The following is a 19,006-nucleotide window of genomic DNA, read 5'->3' as shown; positions in this document are numbered from 1 at the left end:
AAAGGTGCATGAAGAGGCCATTCAGCCCATTGAGTCCATTGAGTCTGCATCGACCCTCTGAAAGAGCACTCTACCTGTGCTCACTCCTCCGCCCACCCCACCCATAACCTAACTCAGCATATCCCTGGACACTATGGGGCAATTTAGCATGACAAATCCACCTAACTCTGTTTCCTGTCATGCTGCCAATTTCATGACCATGTTGCTACTGCCCTTTTATTCCATGAGCTTTAACTTTGCTCACATTCGGTTTGTGTGGCACTATATCAAATTCCTAATGAAAGCCCATGTACACCACATCAACAGTGAGGCCCTCATCAACCCCACTGCTATCTCTTCAAAAACCTCCAGCAAATTAGTTAAATATGATTTTCCCTCAAGAAACCTTGCTGGTTTTCCTTAATTTAACCTGCATTTGTCCATGTGACGATTGATTGTGCCTTGAATTATTGTTTCTCGATGTTTCCCTAGCACTGAAGTTAAACTGACTGACCAGTAGTTGCTGGGCTCATCTTTACATCCTTTTGTTGAACATTTGCAAATATAGGGTCGTCTGGCATCACCCAGAGTCTAAGGAAAATTGGAAAATTATGCCAATGACTTTGCAATTTACACTCTCATTTCCCTCAGTTGACCACACCGAGCAATGGAATTACACCTTTTTTGTTCTTTAGCTCTAGCCAAATAGATTGTGTCCTTGACCCTTCTGCACTGCACCCAACTTTGATTTGCATCTCCTTGATGGAAATCCAGCCCACAGATTGAAATCTTCAACTTTCGTTATGCTGCCCTTTTTGTTTCATAAAAGGAAGACAGGATTTAATAATACCAGAGACAAATTTAAAACTGGGATTCCATAACTACAACAATCTCTTAAAAAACATTGGGCGCTATTCTCCCCCCCGCCGGGTAAGAGAACCGCTGGGGCGCTGCACGAATCGTGTCACGCCACCCCGACCCCCGCACGCGATTCTCCCATCCCCCGGAAACCAGCGGCGCGCGATTCACACCGGGCCGCTCGGAGAACCGGCCGAGCGGCGATTCTCCGGCCCGGATGGGCCAAGCGGCCGCTAGGACATGAAAGGTTCCCGACGGCGCCGTCCACCCCTGGTTGCTGCCGGCAGGAAGTCTGCAGGAAGTCTGGGGGGCGGCCTGTGGGGGAGGGAGGGAGGCTCCTTCACCGGGGTGGCCTCCGATGGGGTCTGGCCCGCGATCGGGGCCTACCGATCGGCAGGCCGGCCTCTCTCTCCCCGCCCCCCCCCCCCTGGCCTACCTCCTTCCGCACGCGGCCCCAGAATACCATGTTGGTGAGGGGCTGGCGTGCGCAAGACCTTTCCCGCACATGCGCAGGATTGGGCTGCCCCGACTGCGCATGCGCGGGTTGGCGCGGCGCCCATTTGGTGCCGCGCAAGGACACTGGAGCGGCGTGAACCGCTCCAGCGCCGTGCTGGCTAGTGGGGGCCAGAATAGGTCGTGCCCGGGCCCTGTTCACGCTGTTGTGAAACGCGACGGCGTTCACAACGGCGCGAACACTTGGGGCGAAATTCTCCTACCCGCCCCGCCACATTTCTGCCCCGACCGGCCGGCGGGAGTCTCCGTAACACCGGCCGGTCAATGGGGTTTCCCATTGTGGGGCAGCCCCACGCCGTCGGGAAACCCCCGGGCGCCGACAAAACGGAGACTCCCGCCGGCGGAGAATGACGCCCTTGGTCTCCATATCGGAGAATCGCCCCCATTGCTTTCTGACCTAGATCCTCTCCCCAGTGCTGACTGGAAATCTATCAGAGAATTTAAAGTGCAGAAGGAGGCCATTCAGCCCATCGTGTCTGCACCAGCCCTTGGAAAGACCACCTCCTTACTTAAGCCCACACCTCCACTTTATCCCTGCAACCCAGTGACCCCACCACACCTTCATCCTACCTCCTGCTCCCCAAACCAAAAGCCTGCAAAGCTCTGAAGCTAACCATTTCCATAGTGCTGGCAAATCAATAGTGCTAAACTCCAGAATCCTATTGTAGTGTTACCAAATCCCAGCACGTACACCCAGCGATACCAAGCCCACATCCTAAAATAATAAAATAGCGTCTACTTTTGAAATCCTAAATGGTTTACACACTCATGTGACTGTAATGTATCAACTGACCAATTACAAAGTTTTATTACAATTCCGCTCAGAGGAAATGTGCACCTTGCTTTCTCCAACTGGCTGTAATCAGCAGCACAAGAGATTTTCTAATTTACTTAAAAAAAGAAATAGGTATAAGCTACGACATTTGCCCAGAATTTGCTCGACTTCATTTCATTGACTGAAGCAATTCTTTTCCAAATGACAAGGTCATGAAAGTGGATGGTTAATAGCAGCAAACATTTCTCAGCCTACAGCTAGGTAAGTTCAAAAAAAGGCCATCACATCACAAAATGTCACCCTGAAAGAAAGCACTGATCAGCAAAATGACATTCATTCATAAATTAATGCTGCATTTTTAGAACAGGCTGCCTTCAGATGAAACTGATGGGCTGACATAGTGAACTCACCAGTAGTGAATTGTTTTGGCATAAACAGCTTACCTTTCGCCAGCTTTTGCATATTATAAAATTCCGGTTACATTATTGTCAAGGTTTCTTACTTCGGAATGCTTTAGCCGTGGATGAAGTCAGGCAAGTTGTAGCATCCGGAACAATTGAGGTATATACCAAATATTATGTTATTCTTTGTCTTCACTGAAGAAAATGTGATCATTATGTTAGTATGCATCACTGAATCTCCTTCTAAATCATTTAAAGCTAAGTTAATATTAAAGGAAGCTGGTTAAAATTTTTGAAACACAAATTGAGACATAAAATACAACAAATGGCGAAAAGAAAACTAAGACTAATAAACTGGGCACAATGGAAAACCTAAAAGAACTTCTCAGGTAACCAGGGTTTGTGTCCACACAGTCTGAGGCAACTACTGAAAGGCTTGATCCTTCTATAAAATTAAATGCAACAATTAACGGCTTGAAGTATTAGAGGCGGGATTCTCCGTCCCCGGGTCGCATAGACTGCGTTCCCAATGAGACGGAGAATCGGGCAGCGGGGCAAAATCGGGATCGGCACCAGACACCGACCCAAACGTCATGCTCAGACCCCTCGCTGGCGGCGTGAACTAGATCCACAGCACACGCCAGTGGGATCATGGAAATAAATGCAACTGGATCTTAATGATTAACTTGCATCTATTTAGCGAGCTGGCACACTATGCTCAGCCCTCCCGTGATTCTCCAGGGCCTGTGGCTGGGAATCACACGGGGGATGTTCACTTGTGGTCTTTACAATCATGAACCTGACATGGTGGACGTTGCGGTGGGCCAAAGGGCCACGATGATAGAGACCACAAGTGAACGAGCCCAACCCCCACCTCCCCCGCACAGCAGCCTCCAACCCCAGATTGCATGGGTGCACTCCCCCACACCCCCCCCCCATCCCCAAATATGGTGTGACCTGACCCACACCCACTCTCCCCCAGACCCCTGTAATAGAGAGATCCCCTGGGACCCCTGTAATAGGGAGACCTCCCCCCCCAGGGACCTCTGTGATAAGGGGACCCTCCTCAGGGGCTCCCTGCCTAAAGGAACCCCTCCAAAAAAAAACCCACACATACAAAACTGAATGTTTGTAAACATTGCCCACAAAGAGATGAAAGTTCACTCATGCATTCCAATCACTCAAGCATGTGATTTCACAGCACTTACCTCTACTTGATGTGGGCAATGTTTATAAACATTGCGGTTTCACCATTAGGCTACTGAAGCATGAAGGCATATGAATGGATCAAAGTTGCAAATGTTTTTATGAGCTGTCAATCGCAAAACACTACAGGAAAGCCATGAATGGATTGTAGGCAGTAGGTCTTGGTGAACAAGGGGCAAGCTCATCTGTTCTCCTTTGAGGAATGGACATGTGGAGCTGCAATGTATATATTACAGCTACAATGCTTCCCACAGCACCTGCCTGGACTGCTTTCTAGCTTCAAGACAGGGGTCCCTTTTCAGGGGGGGAGGATGTCTGTGTGTATGGGGGGGTCGGTGGAGGTGGTTCCTTTAGGCAAGGAATCCCTGGGGGGGAGGGGGGGGTCCCCCCCTATAGGGATCCTTGGAGTTTTTTTGATTTGATTTGATTTATTATTGTCACATGTATCAGTATACAGTGAAAAGTTTTGTTTCTTGCATGCTGTACAAACAATGCATAAGGAGAGACTGCAGAATATAATGTTACAGTTATAGCAAGGTGTTACAGTTATAGCAAGGTGTAGAGAAAAGATCAACTTAATACGAGGTAGGTCCATTCAAAACTGCGATGGCAGTAGGGAAGAAGCTGTTCTGGAGTCGGTTGGTACGTGACCTCAAACTTTGGTATCTTTTTCCTGATGGAAGAAGGTGGAAGAGAGTATGTCCGGGGTGTGTGGGGTCCTTAATTATGCTGGCTGCCTTTCTGAGGCAGCAAGAATTATAGATAGAGTCAATGGATGGGAGGCTCGTATGCGTGATGGACTGGGCTACATTCACAACCTTTTATAGTTTCCTGCGGTCTTGGGCAGAGCAGGCTCCATACCAAGCTGTGATACAACCAGAAAGGTGGTCCCAAATTACAGGAGTCCCGGGGCCCCCCCCATTTCAGGAGTCCCCATGAGGGGGGGGGGTCACCACTGTGCCTGAGGTAGGCTGGCTCACCAGGCAATGTAAGGGTGGGGGGCTGCCATGTGGTGGGGGGGTGGGTTGTTGGTGATTTGCAGTAGGGCAGGGCGTCAGTGCTGATTTGCAGGGTGGGGGATGCTGTCCGCAGGACCTCGTTTTCGGACCACCTGCTCAAGATGGTAGCCTGATATCTGGATTTCCAATGGAATCCCTCATATTCCATGGCATGCATAAATTTGCATGCCATAGAACACTGAATTGCATCTCCCTTTAGAACCGCAAGGGGATCGTAAAATTAGTCCTCCAAACTGAGAACCATCCGGCACTCCGATTTTCTGAATCAAATCGGAGACTTCAGATGATTTCAAATCTCTTTGTGGACTGGTTAACCAGAAAACGTTAGAAGGATTAAAACCAAAGTCCAAAGATATGCAGGTTAGCTGGAATGGCTCTTAATGTGTAGGTTAGTGGGGTTACGGGGAGAGAGTGGGGGAGTGGGCCTAGGTATGGTGCTCTTTCAGAGGGGCAGTGCAGACTCAAAAGGTTGAATGGCCTCCTTCAGCGCTATAGGAATTCTGTTGTTCTATGGTACTAACCCAACCACCCAACTACATCTCCCAGCCACCTCCCTTCCATCCGACATCCCCCCACAACTAGTCCCCAACCTCTTGACTACATCCCCAACTCCTGTCCTACTCCCTGACTTTTCTCCAGGTGCCCCAAATGTCCATCAAACCCACAACTACCACTCCTCTGCCCAACGCTGACCTAACCTAAGCCCACATCCTCAACCATCCTACCCTACACACTTACCTTCTCCGTGGCTTCTCAAATTTACCTGGTTTATGACAGCGAGTGCTTCACATGCCCCAAAGCTGCCGCCTGCCTTGGGAACCCGGTGTGCTGAATATTTCTTACAGGTCCTGATAAAGGGAACAGCCGAGAAATGTACAGCTCCCGAAAAAGGTAAGCAAAAAGTACCAATCTGACTGCGATTGCCACTCCTCGAAGGTCTGACCCAATTTCCCAGATTTGCCTCCAATCCAATCAGCTTCTTCCTTAAAATGTAAGTGAATTTTGTTCTTTGCTGCCAAAAATCAACTCTCAGTACAACTGCAATCAATATTTGTGTACCAAAATGAGTGATTTAACCAATGGAGTTACAATCTATTAGAAAGTTACGGCGAGAGTCTCTGGCCTCGACAGGAGGTGGCCCGCCATTGGACGGAGGGATCGTCTTGTCCTGCCGTTGACAATAAGATTTCCCACTGAATCCGCCCCATGCCGTTGGGAAACCTGTGGCAGGGGTGTGCCATCAGCGGGACCAGAGATCCTGTCGGGATGAACAGTCAGTAGATCTCGGCCAATGTTCCTCTATATTTATCTCACTTGACAAAATTACACTTCTCTTATTGCATTAACATTACATGCATGTAACAAAATCATCGGTGTAAATGTTATGGATAGTGTAACAAGTATTTGGCACACAAGGCACTTAATTGCATTTTTCTATGTGTTATAATTAAAGCTCTATGCTTTTATTTAAGAGGGAATTTAAAAAAAATTAAAAGGTGCATAAAGACTTGGGATTAGATTAAATAGCTGTTCACTACAACTCATTCAAGAATAGTCATGATGGGTCATATGGCCTGATTCCATGCTGAAATGTCTGATTTATTTTCATTGTCAGCACTAAGCCTTAATTTAGCTTATGGTACATTTTCTTCGCACAAAATGTGTGAGCAATATTCAATCAAACAAAACATTCAATCATCAAGCACATTGCTTTATTTTTAAAAGATTATTGGCTGGAGAACGATTCTGCTTTTCAGGACAAGTAGACAATACAAATTTGAAGTGACGAAAGCTTAAAAATATATAATTTTGAAAAAACAAGCAATATATGTTAGTTTAAATGACCTTGCACTATGGATATTAGATCAGAAGGATTATTTTCTTGCAAATCTTGAGAAATGTAACAAAAAAACTAGCATGTTTTACGCATTCTAAAAATATCCTTGCAGCAATAATGACACAATAAGGCAACAATATGAGCAAGCAGCTCCCAACACAAAGCAAAAAAAAACATGTTTTACTTACATTGTACAATATTGTTAAAATGCAGTGAAGAAGGAGAAATCAACAGCTGCCCAGGCTGATATAGCAGCTGATGAAACTCACAAGGAGGCCACTGTAATGGGTGATCTTAATAAAGGCAGGCTCTGGGTTGCTTTATACATCCAATAACCTGAATATTAATGAATCTATCCAAGTATGCTTTCTTTCTCTTCGCCCTACCGAAGCTGTGCCAAGAATTTGCAATATATGCAGTATGCCGTAGTCATGGAAACACCGAGGCAGAACTGAATAAAAATATTGCAGTTACTAAGTGAACTAGGGCCATAACAAACGGTTTCCTTATTTCTAATTAGCAAATTTGCATTGATTGTTCATAGATCTTAAAGCACAGAAGGAGATCATTAGGTCCATTGTGTGGGTGTCCGCCCTTTTGTTGGAGCTATCCATCCCTCTGCTCTTTTCCAATAGTCCTGCAACAACTTCTTTTCAGCCATTTATCCAATTTGCTACCGTAAGTGACTATCAAATCTTCTTCCACTAATTATTCATGCAGTGCATTCCAGATCAGCACACATCCATAACCCACATCATTTCAGCCATTGGTGAAAATCCAGCGACAGAATGAAGGATGTCTCGGCCAAGTATTTTTAAAAAATGTCCACTGTAATAATCATACTAGATCTTTTTTTCTTCTCTCAATGTTCTTGATTTGATAGGCCTGAATCCAAAATCAAGGGAGGGTGGACTTATCTGCACCATGAATGTTTTCACCACTGCTTCAGAGTGTATGATGTTATGGGCCAGGGTTTAGAGAACACCAAAGTATATCATGGAGTGCACCTGACCCACAACTTTAAATAGATTTTGGTTATGGGGAGCACAAGGGCCCACTTTACAGGTGTGATGCAACAGAGAGCTAAAGTATATTTAAACAAAAACAATGTTTATTCCATGAATTCAGTTAACACTTTATAAACACACAGTAAACAGTTTATCAACTACCAACACTGATAATCCCCACAAATACAATACTCTACAGGTAACCCTTAATAATTTTCCGAACAACATCCATCAATCAAAAACACCCTTTTTAACAAAGACAGCAGATTTGAAGTCTCTACAGAACGCAGGTACCAGTTTTAAATTATCAAGTGATCTGGAGACACCTTTTTAAACTGCAGAGAGAGAGAGACTCCAACATCCTTGTAGTCTGAATCCAGCTTTCAACTGAAAACAAAACTAAGATACACTGCAACTGCCAGCTCAAAACAAAAGTAAAAGACAGAATCACATTCCAGCTCCACACAATATCACTGCAGCTATTTGATAAACAGCCATTTCTTAACGATACATGACAATGATGAATTAAAATGTTGCAACACACTCCAGATCAGCATGAAGTAGATTTTTAGGAGCGTCTTAAAGGTGGCAAGCGAGAGGTTTAAGGAGGAAATTTCATAGTTTAGGGCATTGAAGGCAAGGATGCTAGTGATAGAGCAAAGAAAACGGTGAGGCGGAAACGGACAAATCAAAGGAGCATAACAATCTCCAAGGTTTGTAGTGTAGCCATCTAAGGTGGCCACCTGTAAAGGGCCATGGGAATTATGGCCAACCCAGGACTCAGACAGATACACAGCCTATGAGTAGCTAAAATACAGGTAACCAGACCTGATCGAAACCCCCGCTCGTTTGCATTTTAATGGCCCATTTCCCCAGGACAATAGAATTCTAATCAAGCAACCGGTACAGCCACAGACTGATCGGCGCCACTCCCTTTACTCCGAAAGCCCAACTGCCAAGGTCAATGACCACTAAAGACCCGCCCAGCCACGAAGGCACCCGCCCCTTTATTGGCCAATATCGAAGACAGTGATCAGAGCCCTGTCGAACTATTGGGTCCAAGGTTAAGGACTGCCCCAAAGAGCGTGAAATCCCTGAGAAGTAAAAGAGAACACAGCCATGTGTTCTGTCTCTTTTGGATCCAGCCTGTGCCACCCAATTGCAGCAGGACCAGCCAGTGAAGTTCAAGACCAATGATCGCTACCTGATGGATGAGCCCAGCAGAGACAGAGCCACTTTCTTCGAACCAGCCAAGTGAAATCCAGATAAAGGCCATTATCCATTTGCACAGTGCCGGTCGCCATGAAGTTAAGTATAGGTTATTGTAGCTGATAAGTGTAGTTTAACTCGTAGTCGATATTGGGGGCGAATCTCCGCGGCGTAGACCAAGTGCCCGCGCTGCCGTGAACGTCGTCGCGTTTCACGACGGCGTGAACAGGGCCCAGGCACGACCTATTCTGGCGCCCATAGGGGGCCGGCACAGCGCTGGAGCGGTTCCTGCCGCTCCAGCGTCCTTATGCAGCGCCAAATGGGCGCCGTGCCAACCCACGCATGCGCAGTTGGGGCAGCCCAATCTTGCGCATGCGCAGTTGGGCCGCGCCATCCTGCGAATGCGCGGGGAACTTCTTACGCGCGCTGGCCCCTCACCAACATGGCGCCGATTTTCTGGGGCCGCTCGCGGAAGGAGGTAGGCCTGGGTGGGGGGGTGGAAGAGGCCGGCCTGCCGATCAGTGGGCCCCAATCGCGGTCCAGACCCCATCGGAGGCCCTCCCCCCCCCGGTGAAGGAGCCCCCCCCCCCACAGGCCGCCCCCCCCCCCCCCAGGGGGGTTGGACGGTGCCGGCAGGAACCTGTGTCGTAGCGTCCGCTCGGCCCATCCGATTCGCCGAAGGGCCCGGCGCGAATCGCGTGCCGCTGGTTTGGGGGGTGGGAAAATCGCATGCGGGGGTCGGGGCAGCGTGGCGCAATTCGCGCGGCGCCCCGGCGATTCCCCCACATGGCACGGGGGGGGGGGAGAGAATCCCGCCCATTATGTTTGCATGTTGAGACAACTCTTGTGTATGTAAATAAACCATCTTTTGAACTAACTGGTTGTGTGGTCATTTGAGCGATATAAGGGGAAGGCTTGTGGTTCACTGAGATAAATAAATAGAGCAACATTATTGGCGACTCTGATGGGATCGAAACAGTCAACAATAGAGTTGCCGGAAGTTACAGGAATAGAGACGGGTGAGACTATGGAGTGACTTGAAAACAAAAGCAGAATTGGAACTGACAAGTTAATTTATGTGGCAGATAGTCAGTGGATAACATTTACCTTGTACATTGATATTTTGATTAATCCGTTAATATTCCACTCACTTAAATTTGAAGGTTAATGGAATAAGCTCCATTCTCAGTGTTTAAATAAATCCAGGACTTGTATTTCTGGTTCCAGTGAACATCACGCTGAATGGTTTGCCCAATTAGCAAAAACTCTAAAGGGATGGACGAGTGAAAAATGGAAAAGTTCTTAAAGAACAAGATTACCTTCAGTGGCAATCTTAACCATACAGGGAAAAGAATTAGGCCCATGCAGAGGAGAAATTAGGACACATTTTAAAGATTAGAAACATAGAAAATAGGAGGAGGAGGCCATTTGGCCCTTCCACCCTGCTCCCCCATTTATTATGATCATGGCTGATCATCCAACTCTATAGCCTAGTCCTGCTTTCCTCCCATATCCTTTGATCTCTTTCTCCCCAAGTGCTGCATCTAACTGCTTCTTGAAAACATGCAATGTTTTGGCCTCAACTACTTCCTGCAGTAACGAATTCCACAGGCCGACCACTGGGGAAAGGAATTTCTCCTCATCTCTGTGCTAAACGGTCTACCCATATCCTCAGTCTGTGATCCCCGGTTCTGGACACATCCACTATCGGGAACATCCTTCCTTCATCTACCCTGTCTAGTCCTGTTAGAATTTTGTAGGTTTCTATGAGATCCGCCCTCATTCTTCTGAATGCCAGCAAATAAAATCCTAAGATTGAAAGCTACAGAGGAAGAGCAAGAAACTTGAATAGAGCTATGTGATTCTAATGGTTTAGATTTAGGCACCACAAATATCTATTATCATAGAATTTACTGTGCAGAAGGAAGCCATTCGGCCCATCGAGTCTGCACCGGCTCTTGGAAAGAGCACCCTACCCAAGGTCAACATCTCCACCCTGTACCCATACCCAGTAACCCCACCCAACGCTAAGGGCAATTTTGGACACTAAGGGCAATTTATCATGGCCAATCCACCTAACCTGCAAATCTTTGGACTGTGGGAGGAAACCGGAGCACCCGGAGGAAACCCACGCACACATGGGGAGGATGTACAGACTCCGCACAGACAGTGACCCAAGCCGGAATTGAACCTGGGATCCTGGAGCTGTGAAGCAATTGTGCTATCCACAATGCTACCGTGCTGCCACTTCAATATTAATATTAGCTTTTACATTTGTTGCCTTTTAACACAAGGAAAAATATATTATTTGTCACACATGGAATTATAACTACCAACTGACACATTTTTGCCCTTACACGATTAGCATATAGTGCTCATTCACAATGAAAGACTTATGAAGAATAATTTTTACATCTGGTGTATAGCACAAATCCAGAGTATTATTTGAACTCGCACGTATAAAGCACCTCACCATCTTTCAAAGTGCTTCACAAAATTAGTTGCTTTTTGAAATTTGGTAAATGTTGTATAGATAGCTGAAAAAAATACAAATTTGCTGCTGGAAAACAGATATGGTGATAGCACATTATTGCCTTAGGGGCAGCACGGTGGCACAATGCTTAGCACTGCTGCCTCACAGCACCAGGGACCCCGGTTCGATTCCGGCCTTGGGTGACTGTGTGGAGTTTGCACTTTCTTCCCGTGTCTGAGTGGGTTTCCTGCAGGCACTCCTGTGTTCTCCCACAGACCAAAGATGAGTAAGTTAGGTGGATTGGCCATGATAGAATTACCCCTTAGAGTCCAGGGATGTGCAGGTTAGGTGGGGCTATGGAGATAAGGCGGGGGAGTCGGCCTGCGTGGGTGCCCTTTCAGAGGGTCGGTGCAGACTTGATGGGCCAAAAGGCCTCCTTCTGCACTGGAGGGTTTCTATGGTTCTAAGAGTAATGTCCAAACATGCCCCAAAAGTGTGATTTTGTAAAATGTGCAAATTGCTCATATTTCCCTGTATAGGCTGTACCAAATTAAAAATTATATCTGAACTATCTAGACCTAAGTGCAATTTGCTACATGTTTGACCACACAAGAACCTTTAGGCACCTAAGAACTCAGCATCATTATTTTTGTGGGAATGAAAACAGGAAGGAGACTAATCAATGACAGCTCATTGTTATATCTGAAAACGGTGATCCAGGAGAAACAGATGAGACTCAGAGATACAGATAAGGCAACAACAACTTGCACGCATACAACACCTTTTTAAAAAACATTTTCCAATTAGGGGCAATTTAGCGTGGCCAATCCATCTACTCTGCACATCTTTGGGTTGTGGGGGTAAGACCCATGGGAGAATGTGCAAACTCCACACGGACAGTGACCCGGGGCCAGGTTCAAACCCGGGTCCTCGGTGCCGTGAGGCAGTAGTGCTAACCACTGCATCACCATGCCACCCGATACAGCACTTTTATCACAATACAACAAAATTATACACAGGCATATCACCACAGGCAGCTGAAGGCATGGGTAACAATGGTGGTGTGATTAAAATCAGGGATGTTCAAGAGACCGGAATGAGAGAAGATATCTCAGGTGGCTATGTGGTTGCAGATTACAGAATTAGGAAATGTAAGAATATGGAGGGATTAGAAAGCAAGGATGAGAATTTTAAAATCAAAATGTTGTCTAACGGGGAACCAGTATAGATCAGTGGGCACAAGTTTGGTGGGCAAATCAAAGTTGGTGCGGTTTAGGGAACGGACAGCAGAGTTTTGGCTGATCTCACATTTACAGAGGGTTTTATCCCACAAGCCCCGAAAGACGTGCTGTTAGGTATTTGGATATTCTGAATTCTCCCTCAGCGTATGCAAAGTAGGGGATTCCCGTAGTCCGGCGACTAGGGGGTTTTCACAGTAACTTCATTGCAATGTTAATGTAAGTCTACTTGTGACACGAATAAAGATTATTATTATTAAGAACTAAGATGGTGACAAGAATTTCTGCCAATTTTCACAGATCTGGGGTTCAGGAGCTTTTGAAGCTCCATCTATTGGTACCAGCTCAGGCATGATTGAGGACCTGTGGCAACCAGTTACTGAATTAGAAACCCGAGTGAACTTCCATTTAGAGGTATGGCAGAACTGGAGATAGCCAAATAAAGATATTAATGTTAATATGTGTCCCACCATACTGCAATAATTTGCGACAGATTTCATACTCTAATGTCTGATGTGCATGTACAGTGAGGGTTAGATAATGCTTGTAATTTCTGGTTAAGTACCACAGAAAGAATTCCAAATACATTTTTCATAGTTTCTGCATAGGGCACTGCACTGCCTGTTAAATATTACTGAAGATAAAAGGAGAAATATTTTACCTGCTGTTGCTCCTTCTCTAGTAGTGATTTTCCCATTGATCCCATTTGCTTGTGTCACTGCATAGGCTGCTTGACTCCCATCCTGCGCCTCTGCTGGGTTGTCTCTGAATGAGTAGCCATTCTCAGTCCTCGATATACATTCATCTGAAGCACTCTGCTCTTTAAAATCTGCAGCAAACTGATTTGAAGAAGCCTCGAGGACTGTGCTCGAGGCCCACTGTGGTGCGTTTGCCTCAGACCTCCTGTCATCTGCCATTGTTCTTTGTTAAACTCTGAGCTGTAATTAGAATAATTGTACCCGTTATTGACAACTAACCACCCAAAACACAACAGTCCTCCTCACTCAATTTCACTTTCAGACAATTTTCTGTAACTACTTGAATGACAAATGTCAAAAGATCAAAAAAAAAGAAACCTTTTGTGACAGCTTATTCACCAGTATTACAAGCCCTCTTCCCTTACACTGGAAACACATTATAGGCACGATTTAATGGCCGTGCTGTGGTTGGAACGGATCTATTTGCACTGGTTAAGTCACGGGAGAGGCCAAAGTCAGGATCCACGGCGGGTGACGATTGGTTCTCGATCTAACTGGCCTGCTCCCGTTGCTGCGATCTGGATCACATCCAGTCGTGGAGAGACACTAATTGTCACCAATTAAAGGTACTCTCCATCCCATTAAAGAAATGGATGCCGTATCTAACGGGCTCCCAGGAATTAACCAGCTCCCCAGCGAGAGGTCAATGGGTGTCGTTTAGCACACCTATTTAAAAACAAAAACCTAGCACGTTGGCTGCTGTGGGGATCGGATTTGGTGAGTAGCTATGTTCAGTTACAGGCATTAAAGCCCTGGACACTGGAGCCCCCAGGGGGACTTGTCTGCTCGGGGGGCTTGGCACCATCGGTTGGTGCTCAATCCTGGGCCGGGTGGGGGATGAGTGGCTTCCCGAATTGTGTATACCGATAACAGGCGCAACTACAGCTGCTGGCTATCTGCCTCACCAGACACTCCCAGGACAGAGCCTATTTGTGGTTATATAGTGAAGATCACTTTAACTCCCTTTAACTGTGAGCAGCCTCTGGTTGCACAGCTGAAGGCTACTGCTAATAAAGTATTGGCATCATTAGTTATGGAATCATAGAATCTACAGTGCACAAGGAAGTCATCGTTCCACATTCCCAGGTTTTGTGTAACATCATCCCAGGTTGATGGACCTGTGTTGGCACTGTCAATGGGTCCGGGTCAGTTTACAAGGCAGGAGAGTGATGTGAAGTCAGCTGTCAGGTCAGCTCTGGTGTTCCTCAGTCTATGCCATAGTCTGACTCCTATCTTTCTGCTAACAGTGCGCTCACACCCATCACCTGCACATGGTCGGCATCGGAGGCTCCTGATCTAGGACTAAAGTGCCTAGGGTCGGGTGTGGGCCGGTCCACTGTGAAGAATAATGTAACAGAGGCTTCACATGTATCAAGTGTAAACTGTGGTTTAGTTGTGAACATTCAAGGTCTTCAATGTGCCGAGCTACAGATCATGTGACCCCCAACGCTAGTGCCTACTCAGTTTTCCTCAATCTTCTTATGCTTCCGTGCTCCGACGCTGTGTCTTGGTGTGTCCCCAGCATGCATTTCAGAGGTGGGGCCAATTCAGAGTACTGCTTCTTGTACCCTGTGGCCTTTGATGTCCCTAGTGAGCGCCTTCCGGAGGGCTTGGAGCCAGATGGCCTGTGCCATCTTGCCGGTGTCACTGGCATCTCCATGCTACCTTGCTCTGCCCGCACTGACCTTGAGGGGGGATTCGTTTAAGGTGGAGACTGCTGTAGTATCCCTGGCGGCAGACGGCGGGTCAGCCTCCAGTGCTCCCTCTTCCCGGACTGTGCCCTGGGGGGTCTCCATGGGACAGGGAAACAGTTGGAGCGAGTTCCAGAGGCTTCTGCGTCATCTGGTCCTGCAGTTGTGGCGCCTCCCTGTTGTCTGCGCTATAATGTTGACACCCTCTGTGATGCTCCTCAGTGACTGGGCCAGAATCTGGGGCGTCATTCTCCGACCCCCCGCCGGGTCGGAGAATGGCCGTTGGCCGCCGTGAATCCCGCCCCCGCCCCCGCCGAAGTCTCCGCTCCCGCAGATTGGGCGGGGGCGGGAATCCGGCCGCGCCGGTTGGCGGGACCCCCCCGCTGGATTCTCCGGCCCGGATGGGCCGAAGTCCCGCCCAGGAATTGCCTGTCCCGCCGGCGTAAATCAAACCTGGTATTTACCGGCGGGACCAGGCGGCGTGGGCGGGCTCCGGGGTCCTGGGGGGGGGCGCGGGGCGATCTGACCCCGGGGGGTGCCTCCACGGTGGCCTGGCCCGCGATCGGGGCCCACCGATCCGCGGGCGGGCCTGTGCCGTGGGGGCACTCTTTCCCTTCCGCCTCCGCCACGGCCTCCACCATGGCGGAGGCGGAAGTGACTCTCCCCACTGCGCATGCGCGGGAAACTGACAGCGGCCGCTGACGCTCCCGCGCATGCGCTGGGAAACTGACAGCGGCCGCTGACGCTCCCGCGCATGCGCTGGGAAACTGACAGCGGCCGCTGACGCTCCCGCGCATGCGCTGGGAAACTGACAGCGGCCGCTGACGCTCCCGCGCATGCGCCGCATTTCCGCGCCAGCTGGCGGGGCAACAAACGCCATTTCCGCCAGCTGGCGGGGCGGAAATCCCTCCGGCGTCGGCCTAGCCCCTCAATGTTGGGGCTAGGCCGCCAAAGATGCGGAGACTTCCGCACCTTTTTGCCGGCGCGATGCCCGTCTTGATTTGCGCCGGCTTTGGCGCCAGTCGGCGGGCATCCCGCCGTTGGGGGAGAATTTCGCCCCTGGGGCGAGATTCTCCGACCCCCCGCCGGGTTGGAGAATCGCCGGGGGCTGGCGTGAATCCCGCCCCCGCCGGTTGCCGAAGTCACCGGCACCGGAGATTCGGCGGGGGCGGGAATCGCGCCGCGCTGGTTGGCAGGCCCCCCCGCGCGATTCTCCGGCCCGGATGGGCCGAAGTCCCGCCGCTAAAATGCCTGTCCCACCGGCGTAAATTAAACCACCTACCTTACCGGCGGGACAAGGCGGCGCGGGCGGGCTCCGGGGGGGGGCGCGGGGCGATCTGGCCCTGGGGGGTGCCCCTACGTGTCCTGGCCCGCGGTCGGGGCCCACCGATCCGCGGGCGGGCCTGTGCCGTGGGGGCACTCTTTCCCTTCCGACTCCGTCATGGTGGCAGAAGACTCCCTCCACTGCGCATGCGTGGGAAGCTGTCAGCGGCCGCTGACGCTCCCGCGCATGCGCTGCCCGGAGATGTCATTTCCGTGCCAGCTGGCGAGGCACCAAAGGCCTTTTCCGCCAGCTGGCGGGGCGAAAATTCGTCCGGCACCGACCTAGCCCCTCAAGGTTGGGGCTTGGCCCCCAAAGATGCGGAGCATTCCGCACCTTCGGGGCGGCGCGATGCCCATCTGATTTGCGCCGTTTTGGGCGCCAGTCGGCGGACATCGCGCCATTTCCGGAGAATGTCACCCCTGAAGTGCCACACCAACATCCACCACATCTGGGACACATTCGTCAGTGTCTGGGACATGCTGTGGAGAGCTCAAGCAATGTCCACCTGCGTTTGGGACATGTCCCCCAGCGACTGGTGCATGCTGTCGAGGCCCTCAGCCATGGTCTCACTGACTGAGCCACGCCTTGGACACCACCATTCAATCCGTTAACGGCACGCTGCAGGCTTTCCACTGCGTCTGCTACGCTACCCTAGCAGTGTTTGCCTCGGTGTCATGCATTGGTTGCGCAATCTCCTGTACCCGTAGTGTTTGGGACTCCTCCAATCGCCTATGCACATGCTGACATCCCCTCCTAAATCGCACGCCCGTGCCCTCGTATTTGCATCAGTTCCGGGATAACCTTGTCCACAGACTCAGCATCTGACTGGGACTCAGCTGCGTCCCAGCATCCTATGACTGCTTACTCCCTTGCATGAACCTGCCTCCACCTAATGTGCATCAGCATCTGTGTGGTGTTCACCAGATTATGCCCACAAGCCTGGTGGCATCCTCGGAGTTCTCCGCCAAGGTGTTCTCTTAGGTAGCAGGGGGTGGGCAGGTGTTGGGGGGGTCACCCTGGTTGGCCCGGCCCCATCGGTTGGCGATCAAACAAGAGAATAGACATGTGGTCAGTGAGAGGGAAGGGTCATTTTTTCTGACATGAACAACTCACTTGAGTTGAAGGGGCAGTGGATCCTCACCTCTATAGCGCAGGCCAACCTCGCTGTTGGTGACTGCTCTCACCTCGCCAACCCTGCGATCGCCAGGGCCTCTTCCTCACAGGGGTGAGGACTCTGATGCTTGGAACCCAGCCGTCTGTCTGGGCCCTTTCCTGCCTATTATGGGATAATTCTCCTGCGGGGACAAAAAGAGGGCCATGTGAACTGCACATTTGATGTACCGGGAGGGGGGAGTCTATGGCAGATGACATGTGTGCAAACCATTCCTGGGCATGGAGTAGTTGTGCTGATGGATGACAGGGTGTGCTGGGGCACAGGTGCGGTAATATGCTTGGAGGGGGAGGTGCATGTCCCTGGTTTGCTTGCAGGGGTTTGGGGGGAGCGCCAAGGTGGCGCCAGGCGGGACCAATGCCAGGGTGCTGGTCTCAACCTACCCGTGTGGCTCGGTGGAGGTCGTTGGTCTCTTTCTGAACTGGATTGAGGTCCTCCTGGTCAGGCTTGCCCGCACTGACGGCCACTGCCACTACCTCCCAAGTGACATTGGCAGCACTGTGGCTGACCCTCCAACCACCCCCCACCCCCGGGGGGAACAGGGTGTCCCACCTCATCACCATGGCGTCCAGCAGCCTGGCTAGGTCAGCATCCCTGAAGCATGGACCAGGTCTACATGGTGGCATGGCTGTATCCGGGCTGGAATGTGTTCAGAGAGAACCTTTATGAGCAGCTCCCCCTTGTTAGTGAGGAACTGCCATGCACGGTCCAGGCAAATCGGCTGGTGGGACAGCCATTTCCGCAGTGAAGCTCTTGGGGGTTACTTTCCAGCACTCAGTGCCCTTAAATATGGGTCATGGTCTCAAAAACGCGGCTTTCGGGAAGCCCTCTTGAAGTCGCTCCCGATATGGCACTTAGAACATCTCCCATTAAATTGCTATATCTGTGATTTCATCATCAACGATGCATAATTATATTGATCTCCATACTTTGCTGAAGTTTTCAAATTAGGTGTGGTATTGACCTAACATGTTATTTCACTGGGAGATAATTAATTAAACTCAAAATGCTGGTTTGTGCCATTTTGTATAGCAATAACTCATCCCATTTCCTCTCTTCATCACTGGTACATTCTTTTCGTAAACCAAAGTATTAGAACTGTGCATTTGCACATCCACATCTGTTGCCATGAGTATAAAACAAATATTTGGAAATTAAGTAAATGGCTGCTCTGTGAATTTATTCCCCATTTCTCTTAATTTCTGTATTAATGAAGGGAGGGTCCGGAGATGAGACCCCTTAAAACCAAATAGCTAGGATAACATTAGAATAGCTCTACATAAGTTAGTTTATTGAGGATTGAAACTAATCATAGAAAGTAAATCCAGTAATCATTATTAACCATTAAACATGTATTCTTACAGCATAGCAGTAACAAGCATTTAAACTCTTGCTAATAGCAGTGGCCACAATGTATGATGGGATTTAAGCTAGCTAACTTGACCACATTCATAAGACAGACAGAATCAGACATAAATAATGTGGCCAGCAATAACACAGCCAGCTCAATAAGCAGTTCTTATCAACAGCTCCAGTATCCTGTGCTC

General features: G+C 49.2%; 1 protein-coding gene across 30 annotated transcripts in view; it reads right to left on the bottom strand.

Moving 5' to 3' along the window:
- Positions 1-19,006, bottom strand: part of map2 (microtubule-associated protein 2) — a 448,598-nt gene that overhangs the window by 119,616 nt on the left and 309,976 nt on the right. For 23 of the 30 annotated variants that reach the window (XM_072480099.1, XM_072480089.1, XM_072480071.1 and 20 more), the window contains one exon: positions 13,177-13,453. The exons of 5 other annotated variants lie outside the window; for them this stretch is intronic. In XM_072480099.1, coding sequence (XP_072336200.1) covers positions 13,177-13,432 — 256 coding nt within the window. In that variant the 5' untranslated portion in view covers positions 13,433-13,453. Of the gene's footprint in view, positions 1-6,776; positions 7,165-13,176; positions 13,454-17,429; positions 17,584-19,006 lie in introns of those variants that run through there. 2 more of the 30 variants (XM_072480080.1, XM_072480320.1) reach the window with 2 other exon arrangements.

Source organism: Scyliorhinus torazame, chromosome 2, assembly GCF_047496885.1.
Source record: "Scyliorhinus torazame isolate Kashiwa2021f chromosome 2, sScyTor2.1, whole genome shotgun sequence".
Classification (NCBI taxonomy): domain Eukaryota; kingdom Metazoa; phylum Chordata; class Chondrichthyes; order Carcharhiniformes; family Scyliorhinidae; genus Scyliorhinus; species Scyliorhinus torazame.
Note: the sequence above shows the minus strand (reverse complement) of the source record. Positions and strands in the feature narration are given on the sequence as shown.